The sequence below is a fragment of the Oryctolagus cuniculus genome, chromosome 7, assembly GCF_964237555.1.
Source record: "Oryctolagus cuniculus chromosome 7, mOryCun1.1, whole genome shotgun sequence".
Taxonomy (NCBI): domain Eukaryota; kingdom Metazoa; phylum Chordata; class Mammalia; order Lagomorpha; family Leporidae; genus Oryctolagus; species Oryctolagus cuniculus.
Window position 1 is genome coordinate 30,680,354 of NC_091438.1, and position 15,475 is coordinate 30,695,828.

The window sequence follows — 15,475 nt, forward strand, 5'->3', positions numbered from 1 at the left end:
ATAGTACCAGCTGGCTTTCTAAGTAAGATCCACATCTGTGGAAAGGCTCCTTTCATTCTGTTGGAGTATGTCTCTAGGAAATTAATCTGGGCTGGGGAAGATATGATATGAAGGATAATTAAATTTCCTGGGCGAGCAAGGGAGATAACAAAAATAAATTCCCCAAAGGAAGCCTGTGTTGGACAAACATACTATTTTATTTTCTATGCTATCACTTGCAAAGAATTTATTTACTTTCTTAAGAAAAAGAATAAACAAAACGCATGGTTAGCTAGAAGTTCAGGCATTTACTCATTAGTACTCAATAAACATTTACTGATCAACTATTACGTGCGAGGAGCTAAAGATAAAGCTGTGAATGAGAGAAACTAGGTCTCTGCTCTTCACAAGCTTGTTTTGCCGAGGAGGAAAATGGGCGACAAACAACAAGTAACAAAGAAGTAACGAGTGCTCTGTCACTGAGGGAAGTACGGCAATGAACACACTGGGAGGGAGCATGCGAGCAGGCGTCCGTGTGGAACACTGGCGCTGCAGGCAGGGGTTTGCCCTGCTGTGTCTCAGCACCAGCGAGGAGTGGGGTGGGGGCCGTGTATGGCGCAGGCCTCCGCATCAGAGCAAGCATTCAGGTCCCAGCCACTCCACCTTCTCATCCAGCTGCCCGCTAAAGCCCCTGGGAAGGCAGCAGGAAATGGCCCAAGCACTTGGGCCCCTGCCACCCGTAAGGGAGACCAGGATGGAGCTGCAGGCTCTTGGTTTCAGCCTGCCCAGACCTAGCTAATGCAGCCATTAGGGGAGTGAGTCAGAAGATGGAAGTATACTCTCTAATTTAAAGATTTATTTATCTATTTGAAAGAGTTACACAGAGAAAGGAAAGGCAGAGAGAGAGAGGTCTTCCATCCGCTGATTCACTCCCCAACTTGCTCCCAGGAGCTTTTCTGGTCTCCCACACTGGTGCAGGGGCTCAGGGACTTAGGCCATCTTCCACTGCTTTTCCAGGTCATAAGGAAAGAGCTGGATTGGAAGAGGGGCAGCTGAGACACAAATTGGTACCCATAGGAGATGCTGGCGCTGCAGACAGAGGCTTGGCCTACTACGCCACAGCACCAGACCCTAAATATTTTTCTTGCTCTATAAAATGTTTCCTCCTTAATTCTGAAATCCAAATAGACAAATTTTAAGGGTTATTCACTGTTAGTGAAGCAAATGGATCATAAGCTATTACAGTGACAAATTTAATAACATAAGAGTCCAAAGTATTACAAAACTATGGACAGAATACTGGTATTTTGTTGTTGTTGTTGACGTTCCACATTTTTTGTTTTGACTATTTGAAATGTTCTCTCTTTCCTGGTAGTAGCTGACATTTACAATTTGAGAGTTATTTTTTCTTTTTTTTTTTTTTTAATTACAAACTTCTTAATGTTACGTGCAGGTTACTTTGCCAGGAATATTTGTCTTTCCATTTCCCACCCTCTCTGCTGAAGTGATATTTAAACCCACTGCTTAGATTTGAAGGGTAAGTAGAAGTCATCATAATGAAAAGTCAGGACGGGAGGAGCTAGCAGGATTTTAAAACTCCAGGGTGGGAAAGAGTGTCTCCAAAATTCAAAGGCGAGAGTGGACAGAGTGGCTAGAGAAGGAAAGAAGCAGAGGAAATGAGCCAGAAAAGTAGTTTGAGATCAGATCGCCTAAAGGTGTCCACGTCATATTACTTACAGGTCAAAGGGTTAGAAGTGTCTCAGATTTGGGCTTTAACTAAACTTAAAATGGTGTGATCTGGGGTGAGTTATTACAAAAGCTACACTATAAAGGGTTGGTGCTAAATAAGGATGAATCTGTGAAAAGATAAACCTAATGTCTGATATTACTAAGTGACAGACATGCCCAATGTATGAACAACTCTATGACATCAGTGAAGAGTTACAAACACCAGCACTCTGACGATGTGCCTGCAAAAGCAGCAGAAGATGGCCTGTGGCCTTGGGCCCCTGCACCCATGTGGGAGACAGGAGGAAGCTCCTGGCTTCAGACTGGCCCAGCTCCGGTGTGGCAGCTATCTGGGGAGTGAATCCGGCAGAAGATTTCTCTCTGACTCTGCCTTTCATGGAAATTAAAGGAAAAACCTTTTAAACTCTTTTAAAGGTTGGGTATGGACCTGTACTCTGAGAAACAAAGAGCACCTGATAAAAGTATTCAAGTGACTCGTCCTTTTCACCTTGACCATTTTTCAATAGTTCAGTTTGTAAGGAAGAAAGTTATTGTGCTAAGGTCAAGTATTCACAAAAGTCCTAGTTCAGAAGTTAAACTATCATTACTTTGCAACTAAACAAATCACATACATTCCTATAAAGCAGATCTTAAATAATAATGTATTTTTCAAATACAGAAACGATTTTTGGTACCTGCTCGGATATGATTCAGTGAAGCCAACATCCTTAACATGAAAGAGGCTGGAACTGTAATGGTATTTCTAGTCTCTTCCAGCATGAGTTCATTTCGAGTTATAACCTACAAAGCAAATTAAACAGCATGTCAAAGATCAAAGAGTAACTGTACATCTCCCTTAAGGATTAGAAGAACAATAAAAAAATTAGCAGATATGAGGAGGAATTATTTCATTCTTTCTATGTATGATATCTGTATTTGTGTCTAAAGGCTACTCACTGCCAAATGATCACTTGAACTGGTATTTAAAGAAGGAAGGTCAGAGACTACTGCTACTCTTTCAACTGGCAGAAAGACAAAGGTTAAATCTGATGACGGCCAAGCATTCAGGAATTCCATTTTCCTTCTGTTACCTGTCGTTGACTTCCCGGAGCAGTACACTTGATGCTGGCCTACTCTTTTTCCCTACAGCATGTGAGTGTTCCTGGGTGTCCTGAAGTTCCAGGCATGCTGACGGCTCATTTACTTTGTAACCTGGCACATGCAGATGCTTCTGTCCCAAATGCCCCTTTGCTCCTTGTCTCTCTGGAGAACTATTACTTCTCAAACATCAGTCCAATCCTTATTTCCTCTCTGAAGACCTACCTCCCCAACCCATTCAACCTACTTACAAGCACAACTATTCCTGGAGGGGGGTTCCCAAACATTATGCATATTGCTGACAACAGTCCCACTATATTCTAGTTGTGTCTTAATATGACTATCTTTCCTACTAGACTATAAGCTCTATCTAGGCTGTAGCTTTTGAAATCTATCACAAGTGTGTTTACTTGAGAGACTCAGGGTGAGACAGGTAGGGAGTGAAAGCTCCCACCTGTTGGTTCACTTCCAAGTGCCCACAAGGGCCCTATATGGGGCAAAAGCTGAGAGCTGGAAATGTAATACCCAGATCTCCTACATGGTGACAGGAACCCTGTTGTCACCTCCTGGCTGGGGAGCTGCTTCTCCTGGTCTATTATGTGAATGAAAATGTACGCAAGAATTGTACTGAGATGTCAACCTTTGCCTATGGTAGTGGTTTTCCAACTTACTAATATTTTTAGCACCTCCATTTTCATAAGAAATTTTATATAGAAACCCACAAAAAAATCCCTGGTTGAAGTCAGGGACCAAAGGTTCAGAGTTCAGCATTTTTATAATCCATCTTTCTTCTCCCAATTCCGTAAGAAATCGAGTTTCACAGAAATCAGTTTAAATTAAAACTGCTTAATAAGAAACTAAAAAAAAAATCTCAAAATATGTTAATAAAAAAGACTTTCCAAGCATTTGTTCTGCTACCTACTGATACAGAAAAATAAATTATCCACCCCCACCCCCACCACCTTTTTTTATTCATTTGACAGGTAGAGTTATAAACAGTGAGAAGAAAGGCAGAGAGAAAAGTCTTCCTTCCGTTGGTTCACTCCCCAAAAGGCCGCTATGGCCTGCACTGTGCTGATCCAAAGCCAGGAGCCAGGTGCTTCTTCCTGGTCTCCCATGCGGATGCAGGGGCCCAAGGACTTGGGCCATCCTCCACTGCTCTCCCAGGCCACAGCAGAGAGCTGGACTGGAAGAGGAGCAGCCAGGACTAGAACCCGGCACCTATATGGGATGCCGGCACCAGGCGGAGGATTAACCAAGTGAGACACGGCCCTGGCCCCCACCCCTCCACTTTTTTAAAAGAAAAACTGAAAATGGAAAATGAGTATGACTGTGGTAATAGAGGATTTCTTAAAAGGATGAATTTTTTTCCCTTCTTTATTATATAATAAGCACAAATAGTTAAACCTAGTTTTCAAACTACAATCTACCTAATCTCATATTTCTAATAATGATCATTATAATTGGCTAGCTATTATTCTGACTTTACTTCTCTAGAATTACAGGCATGTTTTTATCTAAATTTTTCTATCTTAAAGGTTGACTTCCTTAACTGACTGAACTTGCTTTATGTTAGCGTCTAATAAAAAACTGCTTCAATTATTCTTAGAAAGGCAGTTTAGGAACAAGTAGAAATATGGTGTATAATAAGTATAATAAAATCTTACTTCATCAGCAAGTTTTCGGTTAAAAATCCTTGACTCTTCTAGTGGTGACCAGATCTTTATGTCATAATCTATGCCAGACGAGGCTAGAACTAGAAACAAAATTTACAGATTAATATAAAGCTTGGAAAAATGTCCTTTATTCAAGACACGCCTATATTATGCACACACATACATACACTCACACTGAATGGAAACTGTACCTATACATTTAACTGTTAATTGGTAATATTATTAAAAATTTTCTAAAAGTTATCCCAGAACATAATTTTAAAATCACGTTGAAGTCACTCAAATTTGTCAAATTCCTTGCATTCTTATGACCATTCAAACAGATGGTCAGAACAAGCCAGTGTTCCTTTGTACTGGCAAACTGACTCAGACATGTGAATACTAAACACTGACATGTTAAACTTCTTATAGCTGATAAAACTTACAAGTACAAATGTTGTAACCATTTCCAGATACATTCTGTCAAAGCAGATTACAGGTGTTTGCTGTTTTAAATCCAAGGAGAGCTATAATTGAGTCCAGTAGAAAAATCTGGAACATTTTTATAATATTGACAACTAGAAAAAAGCTGGAGCTGGTGAATCGTACAGTCTCTAGTCCTTGTTCTATAAAAGGTCCTCTTACTTGGGTCGAAGGGATGTGGCTGCAGGCAGTTTACCACGTGGTTATCGGCTTCCAGAAGCATCAAATGTTCGGCAGTGTGCCGATCCCAGATGAAGATATGGCCACAGTCAGAGCCGCTCATGACGAAGTTAGCACCCCAGAAATTGGCTTCTTTTATCTAAGGGTTTCAAGAAGGTTAAGATATGTGAAGATTCAAATCCAAGCTATTACTTAAAAAACAAGCTGACTTAAAAACAATAAAATTAAAAATGAAGAGTCTTTATCTTCTACTATCCTAACATCACAACAGAATAATGTGATGGAAGTAAAGTAATGAAAAGTCCTCCATAAGGACGGAGACTTTGCTTTGTTCGATGCTGTATTTATAGTGCTGGAAATGGTACTTAGCATTTATCAGGTACTTAATCAGTAACTGTTCTGATGGGTAATGCCAGCATTGCAAAAGCTTACCCCATCACGCTATAATACACAACTCACTAATTAGTAACTGAGATACAGATGAATGGGATTTCTGTGTTTTGGAAAATATTTCTATATATGTTACTGAACTTTCCAAAAATTGTCTCATTTTAGCTTTATAAAATAAAATGTTTCACAGAATAAAAGGAATTATTCTATTTTGCCAGAACAACAAAAACACCAGTTTTTAACTGGCTACTAGAAACGTATACAATTGAGAAGGAAGAAGTAAATGTATTTGCTTTTAGGAAGTAATCAAAGGATTGTGATACACTGGAATGGTTATGATAATTTTAAATGGATAAGCCTGAATGAGCCATCAAAAAGTCCTTTATATTTCAGATTAAGATGTTTTCAATCATGTTACCTGCTGGCGCTCCTCTGTTCCTTTTGGAGAGGAAACAGAAGAATGGAGCCGATTTTGTTACTGAGAGCTGCTATTAGTTTACTTCCTTCTTTCTGTTCATCCTTTTAATTAATTATTTTCATCAAAAAAACAAAAACAAAAACAAAAACAAAAACAAAAACCCAGACTTATCTACTGGTTCATTTCCCTAATGTCCACAACAGCTGAAAGTGAGCCAGTCCAAAGCTGGGAGTCATGAACTCAAATCTAGAGATTCCACATAGGGGACAAGATCCCAATCACGTGAGCCTTCTACAAGGTCTGCACCAGCAGGTCGCTGGTACTTCAACATGGTACATATACAACCTGCTAGGCCAAATAACCATCCCCTCCAAAATCTCCACTAGCAAAATGCAAGAAGTATAAATCAGTTATATCTATTAATAGTGAGTATCCTTTAAAACGATTAAATTATTACTGTCAATGATATCTATAGAGAACTAATTATTTTCCTACTACAAAGAAAGCAGGTTGAAACAGGTTCTGTAGATACTTTTTTCTAACTCAATGAATACATGATAACAGCATTTTGTATACATGAATTGTTCACAGTAACAGTTATAACACACTAATCACCTCAGAAGATTCTTACTATATAACTAATATGGCATTGGGTATATATATTTGTAGGCTGTAAAAACTAGAAAAGATTTTAAAGTTCATCTATTCTATTGTTATTTCACAGACATAATTAAAGTGTACAGAGACAAAATGAAGAAAAAAATTCTACTTGTTAAAGTACTGATTAGATTATATTTTCTTATCGACCTAGATTTCATAAATCTAAATGCTTCTCTCCCAAACTAAAAAAATGAAGGAGGAACTTCTCAGGTAGACAGCAAATATGAAAAAGAAAAAAGGGCCAAAGGCTGCTTGTGTAATCTAAAATTTTTTTAAATATTGAAATATACTTAATCATTAGGGTGGAGTTTTCTTGTAAAAAACAATGGTCTGGGGCTGGTGCCATGGTGCAGTAGGTTAATCCTCCGCCTGTGGTGCCAGTATCCCATAAGGGCGCTGGTTCTAGTCCTAGCTGCTCCTCTTCCAATCCAGCTCTCTGCTGTGGCCTGGGAAAGCAGTAGAAGATGACCCAAGTCCTTGGGCCCCTGCACCCACGTGGGAGACCCAGAAGAAGCTCCTGGCTCCTGGCTTTGGATCGGCACAGCTTCGGCTGTTACGGCCACTTGGGGAGTGAACCAAGGGACGGAAGACCTCTCTCTGTCTCTCCCTCTCACTGTGTGTAACTCCATCTCTCAAATAAATAAATAAAATCTTCAAAACAAAACAAAATAATGGTCTTTCCCACTGTATTATAGGCTAAATGAAGCATGTTTGAATAAAGAGATTAATTGTGAAGGTTCAATAATACTATACTGAAATCACACTGGCAATATGAAGATAACATTTATATTATGAAACTCCAATTTCACTACAGAATGCCATGATTGTTAAGTACCATTGTCCTGGAGTTGCGATGGCCTTTATAAACCATCTTTACTAGTGGCCTTCTAATGTTCAAAGTATCCAATTCTTCCATTTCTTTCCTTTCTTTTCTCCGTCTGAAGAACTCCTGAATGCGGGCAACAGCAGAGCGTCTATGTATTACATATTAAAACAAAAAAATAAATAAATAAAAACCATCCATAGCCTATTGCAGAGTAATAAACTACAAGATATTTATCTTAATAAGGCACCCCCAATCAAAAGCATAAAAAGGCAGACAACAGTGAGACTACATCAGACTAGTTGAGTTACTCACAACAAAATATTTTAGTTAAGAGATCACTTGGAAATTTGGTACTGGTTGAAAAGTAAATAGCATGCGGCACACTGGTTTTTAAAGAGTTGTTTTATAAGACAAAATACAGACCAAAACTCATGGGCCATCTCATTACAAATAGAACATTTTAATCAAGGCTCTTTGTGCTCCTCTTCATATTAAGAAAAGTAAAGACAAAGAGAAACTAAATGAAACTAAAAGTAACACAGAGTAGAGAAACTTAGTTTTGAAATTTTATTAAAACATTGCTTAAATACATTTCAAGACTTTAAAAACTGATTTTACTATTAGAAGAACTTCTGCTTACACATATTACTTAACGCTTTTATTACTTGAATTTATTTGAAACATCGTATTCGGGCACATAATCATCAAGAAATACATGTTTAAAAGCCTATAAATCAGTAAGAAAAATTAATCTTAGAATAAATTACAGAAAGATGCTTGGTGTCACTAATAATATGATAAAAACAAACAACAAATTGTTTTCTTTTTATGCTTCTCATATTGAAAATATTTTTATGTCTGTTAGAGAGGCAAGAGTTTGGGAAAATAAGCACAATTGGTGGGAGTTTAAAGGTGTTCTTTCAATGTAAACTTTTTAATTGAAGAATGACACATATACAGAGGGTTCAAAATCACAAGGTACAGCTCAAGGATTCTCATAAAAGAAACAGGTCATATACCAGTACTGAAAAACGCAGCCAAACTAGAATTCCAGAAGTTTCCCAAGTGCCCCAGTCCTGTTCTACTGCTGTTGTACTGCATTAATCAATGGATTATCTGAAGCAAACTACTTAGGAAGGCAACAGGTTTCTTGTCGTTCATGATTCTGGAGGTTCACCGTCCATAACAAGGTGAGTCCCACTGTTTTGGTCATCTGGTAAGGCCAGAGGATGCCAACAGTAGAATGTGTACAGAAGAACTATCACCGACTAGGACCAATATGGCTTTTATAACCAACCCTCTTGTGAGAAAGACATTCAAAGAGCACACCACCAATAACCTAAGGATCTCCCACCAGGCCCACGTCCAAGACGCCACAACTGGTTTAAGTTCTCACTCTTTTATGACTTTGGGATTTAACAATCTGCATGAGTTCAAGAACCATATCCTACAAACACATGCATAGTGAATTGTTCACTGTTTCTGGTAACTGAAACAAGACTACTATCAACATTTACTTGTCCATGCATTTGGTTAGCATATGTATATATCTGTGTTGGATATATACCTAGAAGAGTCATTACATGTGTATAATGTTTAGCTTTAACATATATTCCCAAATTGTTTTCCAAAGTAGTTATATAAGTTTATACTTCTTCCAGCCATGTATCAGGATTCTAGAAGAATTTAGAGGAGAAATTAAATAATATTCATTAAAATATAAAATTCACTATAACAGAAATTGGCTTGGCAATTATACTTTTAAAAATGTACACTGTGGGGGCCGGTGCTATGGATAGCAGGTAAAACCTCTGTTTGCAGTGCTGGCATCCCATATGGTCACCAGTTCAAGTTCCAGCTGCTCCACTTCCTATCCAGCTTTCAGCTATAGCCTGGGAAAGCAGTGGAGGATGGTCCAAGTCCTTGGGCCCCAGCACCCCAACGGGAAACCCGTAAGAAGCTCCTGGCTCCTGGCTTTGGATCGGCGTAGCTCCAGCCATTGCGGCCAATGGGGGAGTGAACCAGCAGATGATACAATGGAAAACTTAAAGATTCATAGTTATATATGAAAGACATTAGCTTTCGACTGCTGGATCCAAAACACAGGCTATAGCTAATCCACAGGGAACAGACTATATAAAGAAGAGACTGGAGTTCTGGTACAGCAGGTTAGGCTACCACCTGCAACACTGGCATCACATATCAGTGGCAGCTGGAGCCCAACTGCTCCAATTCCAAGCCAGCTCCCTGCTCATGTACCTAAAAAAGCAGTGGAAGATGGCTCAAGTCCTTGGGCCCCTGCACCCACGTGGGAGACCCAGATGCCTAGCTTCGGCTCGGCCCAGCCCTGGCCATTGCAGGCATTTATGGAGTGAACCACCTGCAATGCCAGCATAGCATAAGGATGCCAGTTCATGTCCCGGCTGTTCCACTTCTGACATAGTTCTTTGTTAGTGGCCTGGGAAAGCAGCAAAAGATGGCCTAAGTAACTGGGTCCCTGCCACCCATATGGGAGACCCAGAAGCAGCTCCTGGCTCCGGCCTGGCCCAGCCCCAGCAGTTGCAGCTATCTGGGGAGTGACCCAGCAGATGGAAATCTCTTGTCTCTTGGTCTGTGTCTCTCTCTGTGTGACTCTTTCAAATAAATAAATACATAAATAAATAAATCTAAAAATTAAAAAAGTGTGGGGTTGGGGCTGGAGCTGTGCCATAGTAGGTTAAGCCTCTGCCTGTGGCTCTGGCATCCCATATGGGTGCCAGTTTGTGTCCCAGCTGCTCCTCTTCTGATCCACGTGGGAGACCCAGAAAAAGCTCCTGGCTTCAGACTGGCCCGACTCTGGCAGTTAGAGCCATTTGGGGAACAAACCAGCGGATGGAAGACCTCTGTCCCTGTGTCTTTCTCTGTCTATAACTCTGCCTCTCAAATAAATAAAGTAAATCGTAAAATAAGCCCGGGGAGGGGGAGTGTGGACTCGTCCTGTGAAGCCCACATCATCAGGGAGAGTGGGGCAGCGGTGTGCTTGCACAAGAAGCACCGGGGACAGGCTTCGGTGAACATGTCTGCCTTTATTAACGACTACGTACACTTTTAAAGGGCAGGCGGAAGGGGCGTAACTAATTCAGGGCAACTCTAACTCTATAGGACCGAACTGACACTAGCACCAATATCCCTCTCCAATCAGCTTGAAGATCACGTAGGCTAGTAGCTTTCCAGGTGGTCCTGGCCACACCTGGGAGCAGTTCACCTGACTGGCAGAAGGCGGTGGTGGGGAGAAATGTGCCTGGGGCTCCTGCCTCCCCCCAGTAGCCAGGCTATGGGGTTCCTGCTGGGAGGCATGGCGTGCCATGCACTCTCAACCTCCTGCATGGGCAGGGCAGGCAGTCTCATGGGATCACCCATGGAGGGGGGGGGGGGTCTGAAAAGTGTTAAGATAATTTTTAAAATAATTATATAACAATTATATACTCTCACATATTTAATATTTAAAAATTTTTTTTCCTATGCTACATCTTTAAAAAGCAACCCCACAACTAAATTTTTTAAGTTATATACGGTTAGAACTCAGACGAAGTAGACAAATTTAGTTTGCTCTGATTGGGAGGTGAGAACAGGAAGAGTTGAAAGGATCTCTCTCTTTTTCTAAAGTAGCAGAAAAGAGAACACACTCTGACTCAGTTAAAAATATGTGATTAGCAAGAAACCAATAAAGAGCAAATTCATTAGCTAAGAATGCAGAATAGGCAGGAGAGGAAAGAGCCTTGCTGATACGCTAAAGGCCTCAGGAGCTTCAATGAAAAAAAGAAAACCATGTGACGAGAATTTAGATGGCGGCTCAGACCATTTAAAACAAGATGTGTAGAGAAAACTAAGGCTGCAATGAGGTGATATTAACTAAGAATCAAGCAAAACTATACCAAAGCATAAATGTTCATTTAAAAAGATTGGTCCAGAAAATGGTTTAATTTTCTACTCAACATTTATTTGGTTTAACTGTCCTAATAAAGAATAAAAAACCTGCATCTCAAGTTATACAGTTTATGCTATAGAGTTTCAATAAATGATTAGATCACTTATTAACCACTGTAGGAAAACTATCTAAGAGGTAGAAAAAGCTTCACATGCACAAATTTCAAATTATAAGATACAAAATGAGCAAGCATTTAACACACAGGTTAAGATGCTGCTTAGATACCCGTATCCCATATGAGAGTGACTGGTTCAAGTTCCAGCAACTCTGCTTCCAATCCAACTTCCTGATGCACACCCTGATAGGCAGTAGATGATGGCTCAAGTACTTGAGTCTCTGCAACCCATGTGGGAGACCTGGATTGAGTTCCTGGCTCCTGGCTTCAGCCTGAACCAGCCATGACTGTTGGGGGCAACTGGGGAGTGAACCAGAGGATAGAAGATCTTTCTCTGCCTGTCTCTTTCTCTGCCTTTCAAATAAAATGAAAATAAATAATACAAATTTTTAAAAAGTGTCAAGTGGCTACAGGTGTTACTTCTATATATACAATCATGCGACTGTCCCACTTTGCTAACTGTTCTAAAGAAATGAATAAACTCAGAATGATGAAATAGCTTTACTAGAGGATATTTCATAATAAACACTGCAATAATACAGGCCTTTGAAAATAAATCTGTACTATATCATATTGTAAATTAATCAGTGAAAATTAAAATGATGTGCATATGAAGAACAACAATCAGCAAATAAACATTTCTTAAAAGTTGTTTTTGACAACTTTATTTCTTTATGACATTATTTGCTCATTTGGCACACAATTTTTAAAGTGCATAAAGACTTTATATAATTAAATAAGAGTGGGAAATTTCAGAAGTAAAGAAAAAGTAGTTACAAAATAAAGTCCAACCCAATAGAGAAAAAGGGTGCAATAAGGGGAAAATGCAAATTCACAAAGAAAAATAAGGATAGAAAAATTAGAAGTAAAAATTAGGAAAGAAGTCCAAATATAGCTATAATAATAATAAATTTAAATAGACTAAATTCACTTAAGGGGAAAAAGACTGTGTAGGATACACCTAAAGGATGAAGACAAGTAAGGGTTTCAGACAAGTTACAACGCAAATACTAATCAAATGAAGAGTAGTAAAGAAACATCACTCAAAAAAGTCGACTAGGGGCTGGTGTTGTGGCACAGTGGATTAAGATGCCACCTGAAACACTGTTATCCCATAGCTGCTGGTTCAAGTCCCAACAGCTCTATTTTTAATCCAGCTCCTGGCTAATGCGCTGGTGAGGTAGCACATTACATACCTGGGCCCCTGCCACCGATGTGGGTGGCAGACCAGGATGGACTTCCTGGCTTCTAGTTTTGGCTTGGCCCAGTCCAGGCCACTGTGGCTATTGAGAGAACCAGTTCATGAAAGATCTCTCTCTCTCTCTCTCTCTCTCTGTCTCTCTCTCATGGTGCCTTTCAAATAAATAAATAAATCTTTTAAAAAAAATAGACTGAAGTTAAAGAACAGCATTAAGGATAGAGAGAATTACAAGAAAATATAATGAATTCACCAAGAAGATAAAACAGTTAAACATTTAAGCAACTAATGAAAATAGCTTCAAAGTGCACTTCAAAACAAAATGAGGCTGGCGCCATGGCTCAACAGGCTAATCCTCCACCTAGCGGTGCCAGCACACCGGGTTCTAGTCCCGGTTGGGGCGCCGGATTCTGTCCTGGTTGCCCCTCTTCTGGGCCAGCTCTCTGCTGTGGCCCGGGAAGGCAGTGGAGGATGGCCCAAGTGCTTGGGCTCTGCACCCCATGGGAGACCAGCAGAAGCGCCTGGCTCCTGCCTTCGGATAGGCGCGGTGCGCCGGCCACAGTGGCCATTGGAGGGTGAACCAACGGCAAAGGAAGACCTTTCTCTCTCTGTCTCTCTCTCACTGTCCACTCTGCCTGTCAAAAAAAAAAAAAAAAAAAAAAAAAAGATGGGACTACAAAGAGATAAGACAAAATCACCATTATAGTGGAGATTTCAACATACCTCTCTCACTATTAAACAAGTTAAGCTGTCAAAAAAGAATCATCAAAAACACAGATTTGAAAAGCTCAAAAACAAATCTAATCCAATGGTCCTATATAAAATCCTGCATTCAAGAACTACAGTGAATTCTTTTCAAGCACATATGAAACATTTTCAAATTTATCACGAATGAGTATGAGTCCACAACGCTAATTTCTACAAATCTGGAACAACAGGCCTCACATCAAACATTTCTCTAAGTGGGATGTCAATGACAAAAAGGCTGAATGTATACAATTTAAGAACACACTGTGACAGGGACAATCCATTGGGTGAGGCGGTTAAGACACCAATTAGGATAGTGGCTGTCCCATGTTGGAATACCTGGGATTCAAGCCCCAACTCTGCTTCCAACTTCAGGTTTCTGCTCATGTATACCATAGACGGTTCCAGTATTTGCATCCCTGCTATCCATGTGGGAGACTCTGACTAACTGCTGGAGGGACTGGGGAGTTTACCTCTGTCTCTATATCTGCGTTTCAAATAACAACAAAAATAATAAACAGAAACACTTAAATGTTGCAATAAATTTGAAAATTTACTTACTTAACAAGTTCTAAACACAAAACTAAACTAAAGGATCCTAAAAGTGACTAAAACAGAAACAGAGGGCCAGCGCTGTGGCACAGCAGTTGCATATGGGTGCTGGTTTGTGCCCTTGCTGCTCCTCTTCCACTGGTCATGGAAAGTTCTATTACGGCAAGTATGTGCATACAGTACAGAACTGAGACCTCATAGAAGATAGGGGCTGTGCACCCATCAGCACAGTGTCTAGCACATAATACACTTATTGAATGAATAATAAATATGAAAGTGATTCATCCAGGAATTTCAAAGCAACAACAAACAGCTCGAGGTATCAGTTATTATTCTGCTTGAGAGAAACATTAAGAGAAAAAGGATGAATCTGAAGCCTATCCAACTATCTATGAAAACCTAGATCCCTGAATTTACATTTTATTTTTGACACTGCAAATTCCAAAAAAATCTGTCTCTAAATGGTTAGCAAAAACTTGACAGCTTTAAGGTTAAATTAGAAAGTAGGGGTGGGGGCTGTGGCTTCATTGTGCAGTAGCTTAAGCTGCTGCTTGGGTCACCTACATCCCATATCGGAGTGCCTGGGATCAAGTTCTGTCTCCACTTCTGATCCATCTTTCTGTTCAAGTGCACCCTGGGAGGCAGCAGATGATCGCTCGAGTGCTTGGATCCCTGCCATCCACATGGGAGATCTAGGTGGAATTCCTGGTTCCTGGCTCAGGGCTGGGTCAGCCTGGCTGTTGTGGGCATTTGGGGATGGAAGCAGGAGATGGAAGAGATCCCTCTCCCTCTCTCTCTATGGCTCTGCCTTTCAAATAAATTTTTTAAATGACCTAACAAGATTTATTTTTTTTTAAATTAGGAAGTTATAAGAACCAGAAAGTTAAAAATACTGAATTTTCACATTTACTAAAGTACTAGTTTAAAATATAAGCAAAACTCCATAAATAGCACTAAAACATAAAATATGAATTATTTTGCCTACTGTTTTCAACATAGTAAGTGCTTTTTTGTTTTTTAAAGAGTTATTTATTTTGAAAGGCAGCGTTAGAGAGAGAGGGAAAAATGAAGATAGACAGAGATGTTCTATCTGCTGGTTCACTCTCCAGTTGCATGGCCAGTTCTAGGCCAGGCTGAGCCAGGAACCAGGAGCTTCATCCCGGTCTCCCACATGGGTGGGAAGAGTCCTAAACATTTAGGTCACTTTCTACTGCTCTTCCCAGGCCATCAGCAAGGAGCTGGATCAGAAGTGGAGCAGCCGGGAAATGAACCGGCACCCATTTGGTATTGCAGGTGGCAGCTTCACCCACTATGCCACAACGTCAGCCTCAGTGGTAACTCCTTTTATAAAACACCATTACACATAGCTAGAGTGGTACAAACTGATACCATAGGTATTTTTTTTTTTTTTTTTTTTTTTTTTTTTTGACAGGCAGAGTGGACAGTGAGAGAGAGAGACAGAGAGAGAAAGGTCTTCCT

At 40.1% G+C, this 15,475-nt stretch overlaps 1 protein-coding gene and 1 long non-coding RNA gene across 27 annotated transcripts in view; one reads left to right on the forward strand and one right to left on the reverse strand.

The window, feature by feature from the left end:
* Window positions 1-15,475, reverse strand: part of DCAF6 (DDB1 and CUL4 associated factor 6) — a 127,125-nt gene that overhangs the window by 9,990 nt on the left and 101,660 nt on the right. For all 26 annotated transcript variants that reach the window (XM_070077388.1, XM_070077391.1, XM_070077387.1 and 23 more), the window contains 4 exons: window positions 7,427-7,565; window positions 5,106-5,262; window positions 4,473-4,561; window positions 2,403-2,508 (listed from right to left, as the gene is read on the reverse strand). In XM_070077388.1, coding sequence (XP_069933489.1) covers window positions 2,403-2,508; window positions 4,473-4,561; window positions 5,106-5,262; window positions 7,427-7,565 — 491 coding nt within the window. The remainder of the gene's footprint in view (window positions 1-2,402; window positions 2,509-4,472; window positions 4,562-5,105; window positions 5,263-7,426; window positions 7,566-15,475) is intronic.
* The window catches only part of LOC138850505 (uncharacterized), a 40,922-nt gene continuing 33,007 nt past the window's right edge, over window positions 7,561-15,475 (forward strand). Inside the window, exon 1 of the long non-coding RNA XR_011390324.1 lies at window positions 7,561-15,390. This is a non-coding gene — a long non-coding RNA (uncharacterized lncRNA). The remainder of the gene's footprint in view (window positions 15,391-15,475) is intronic.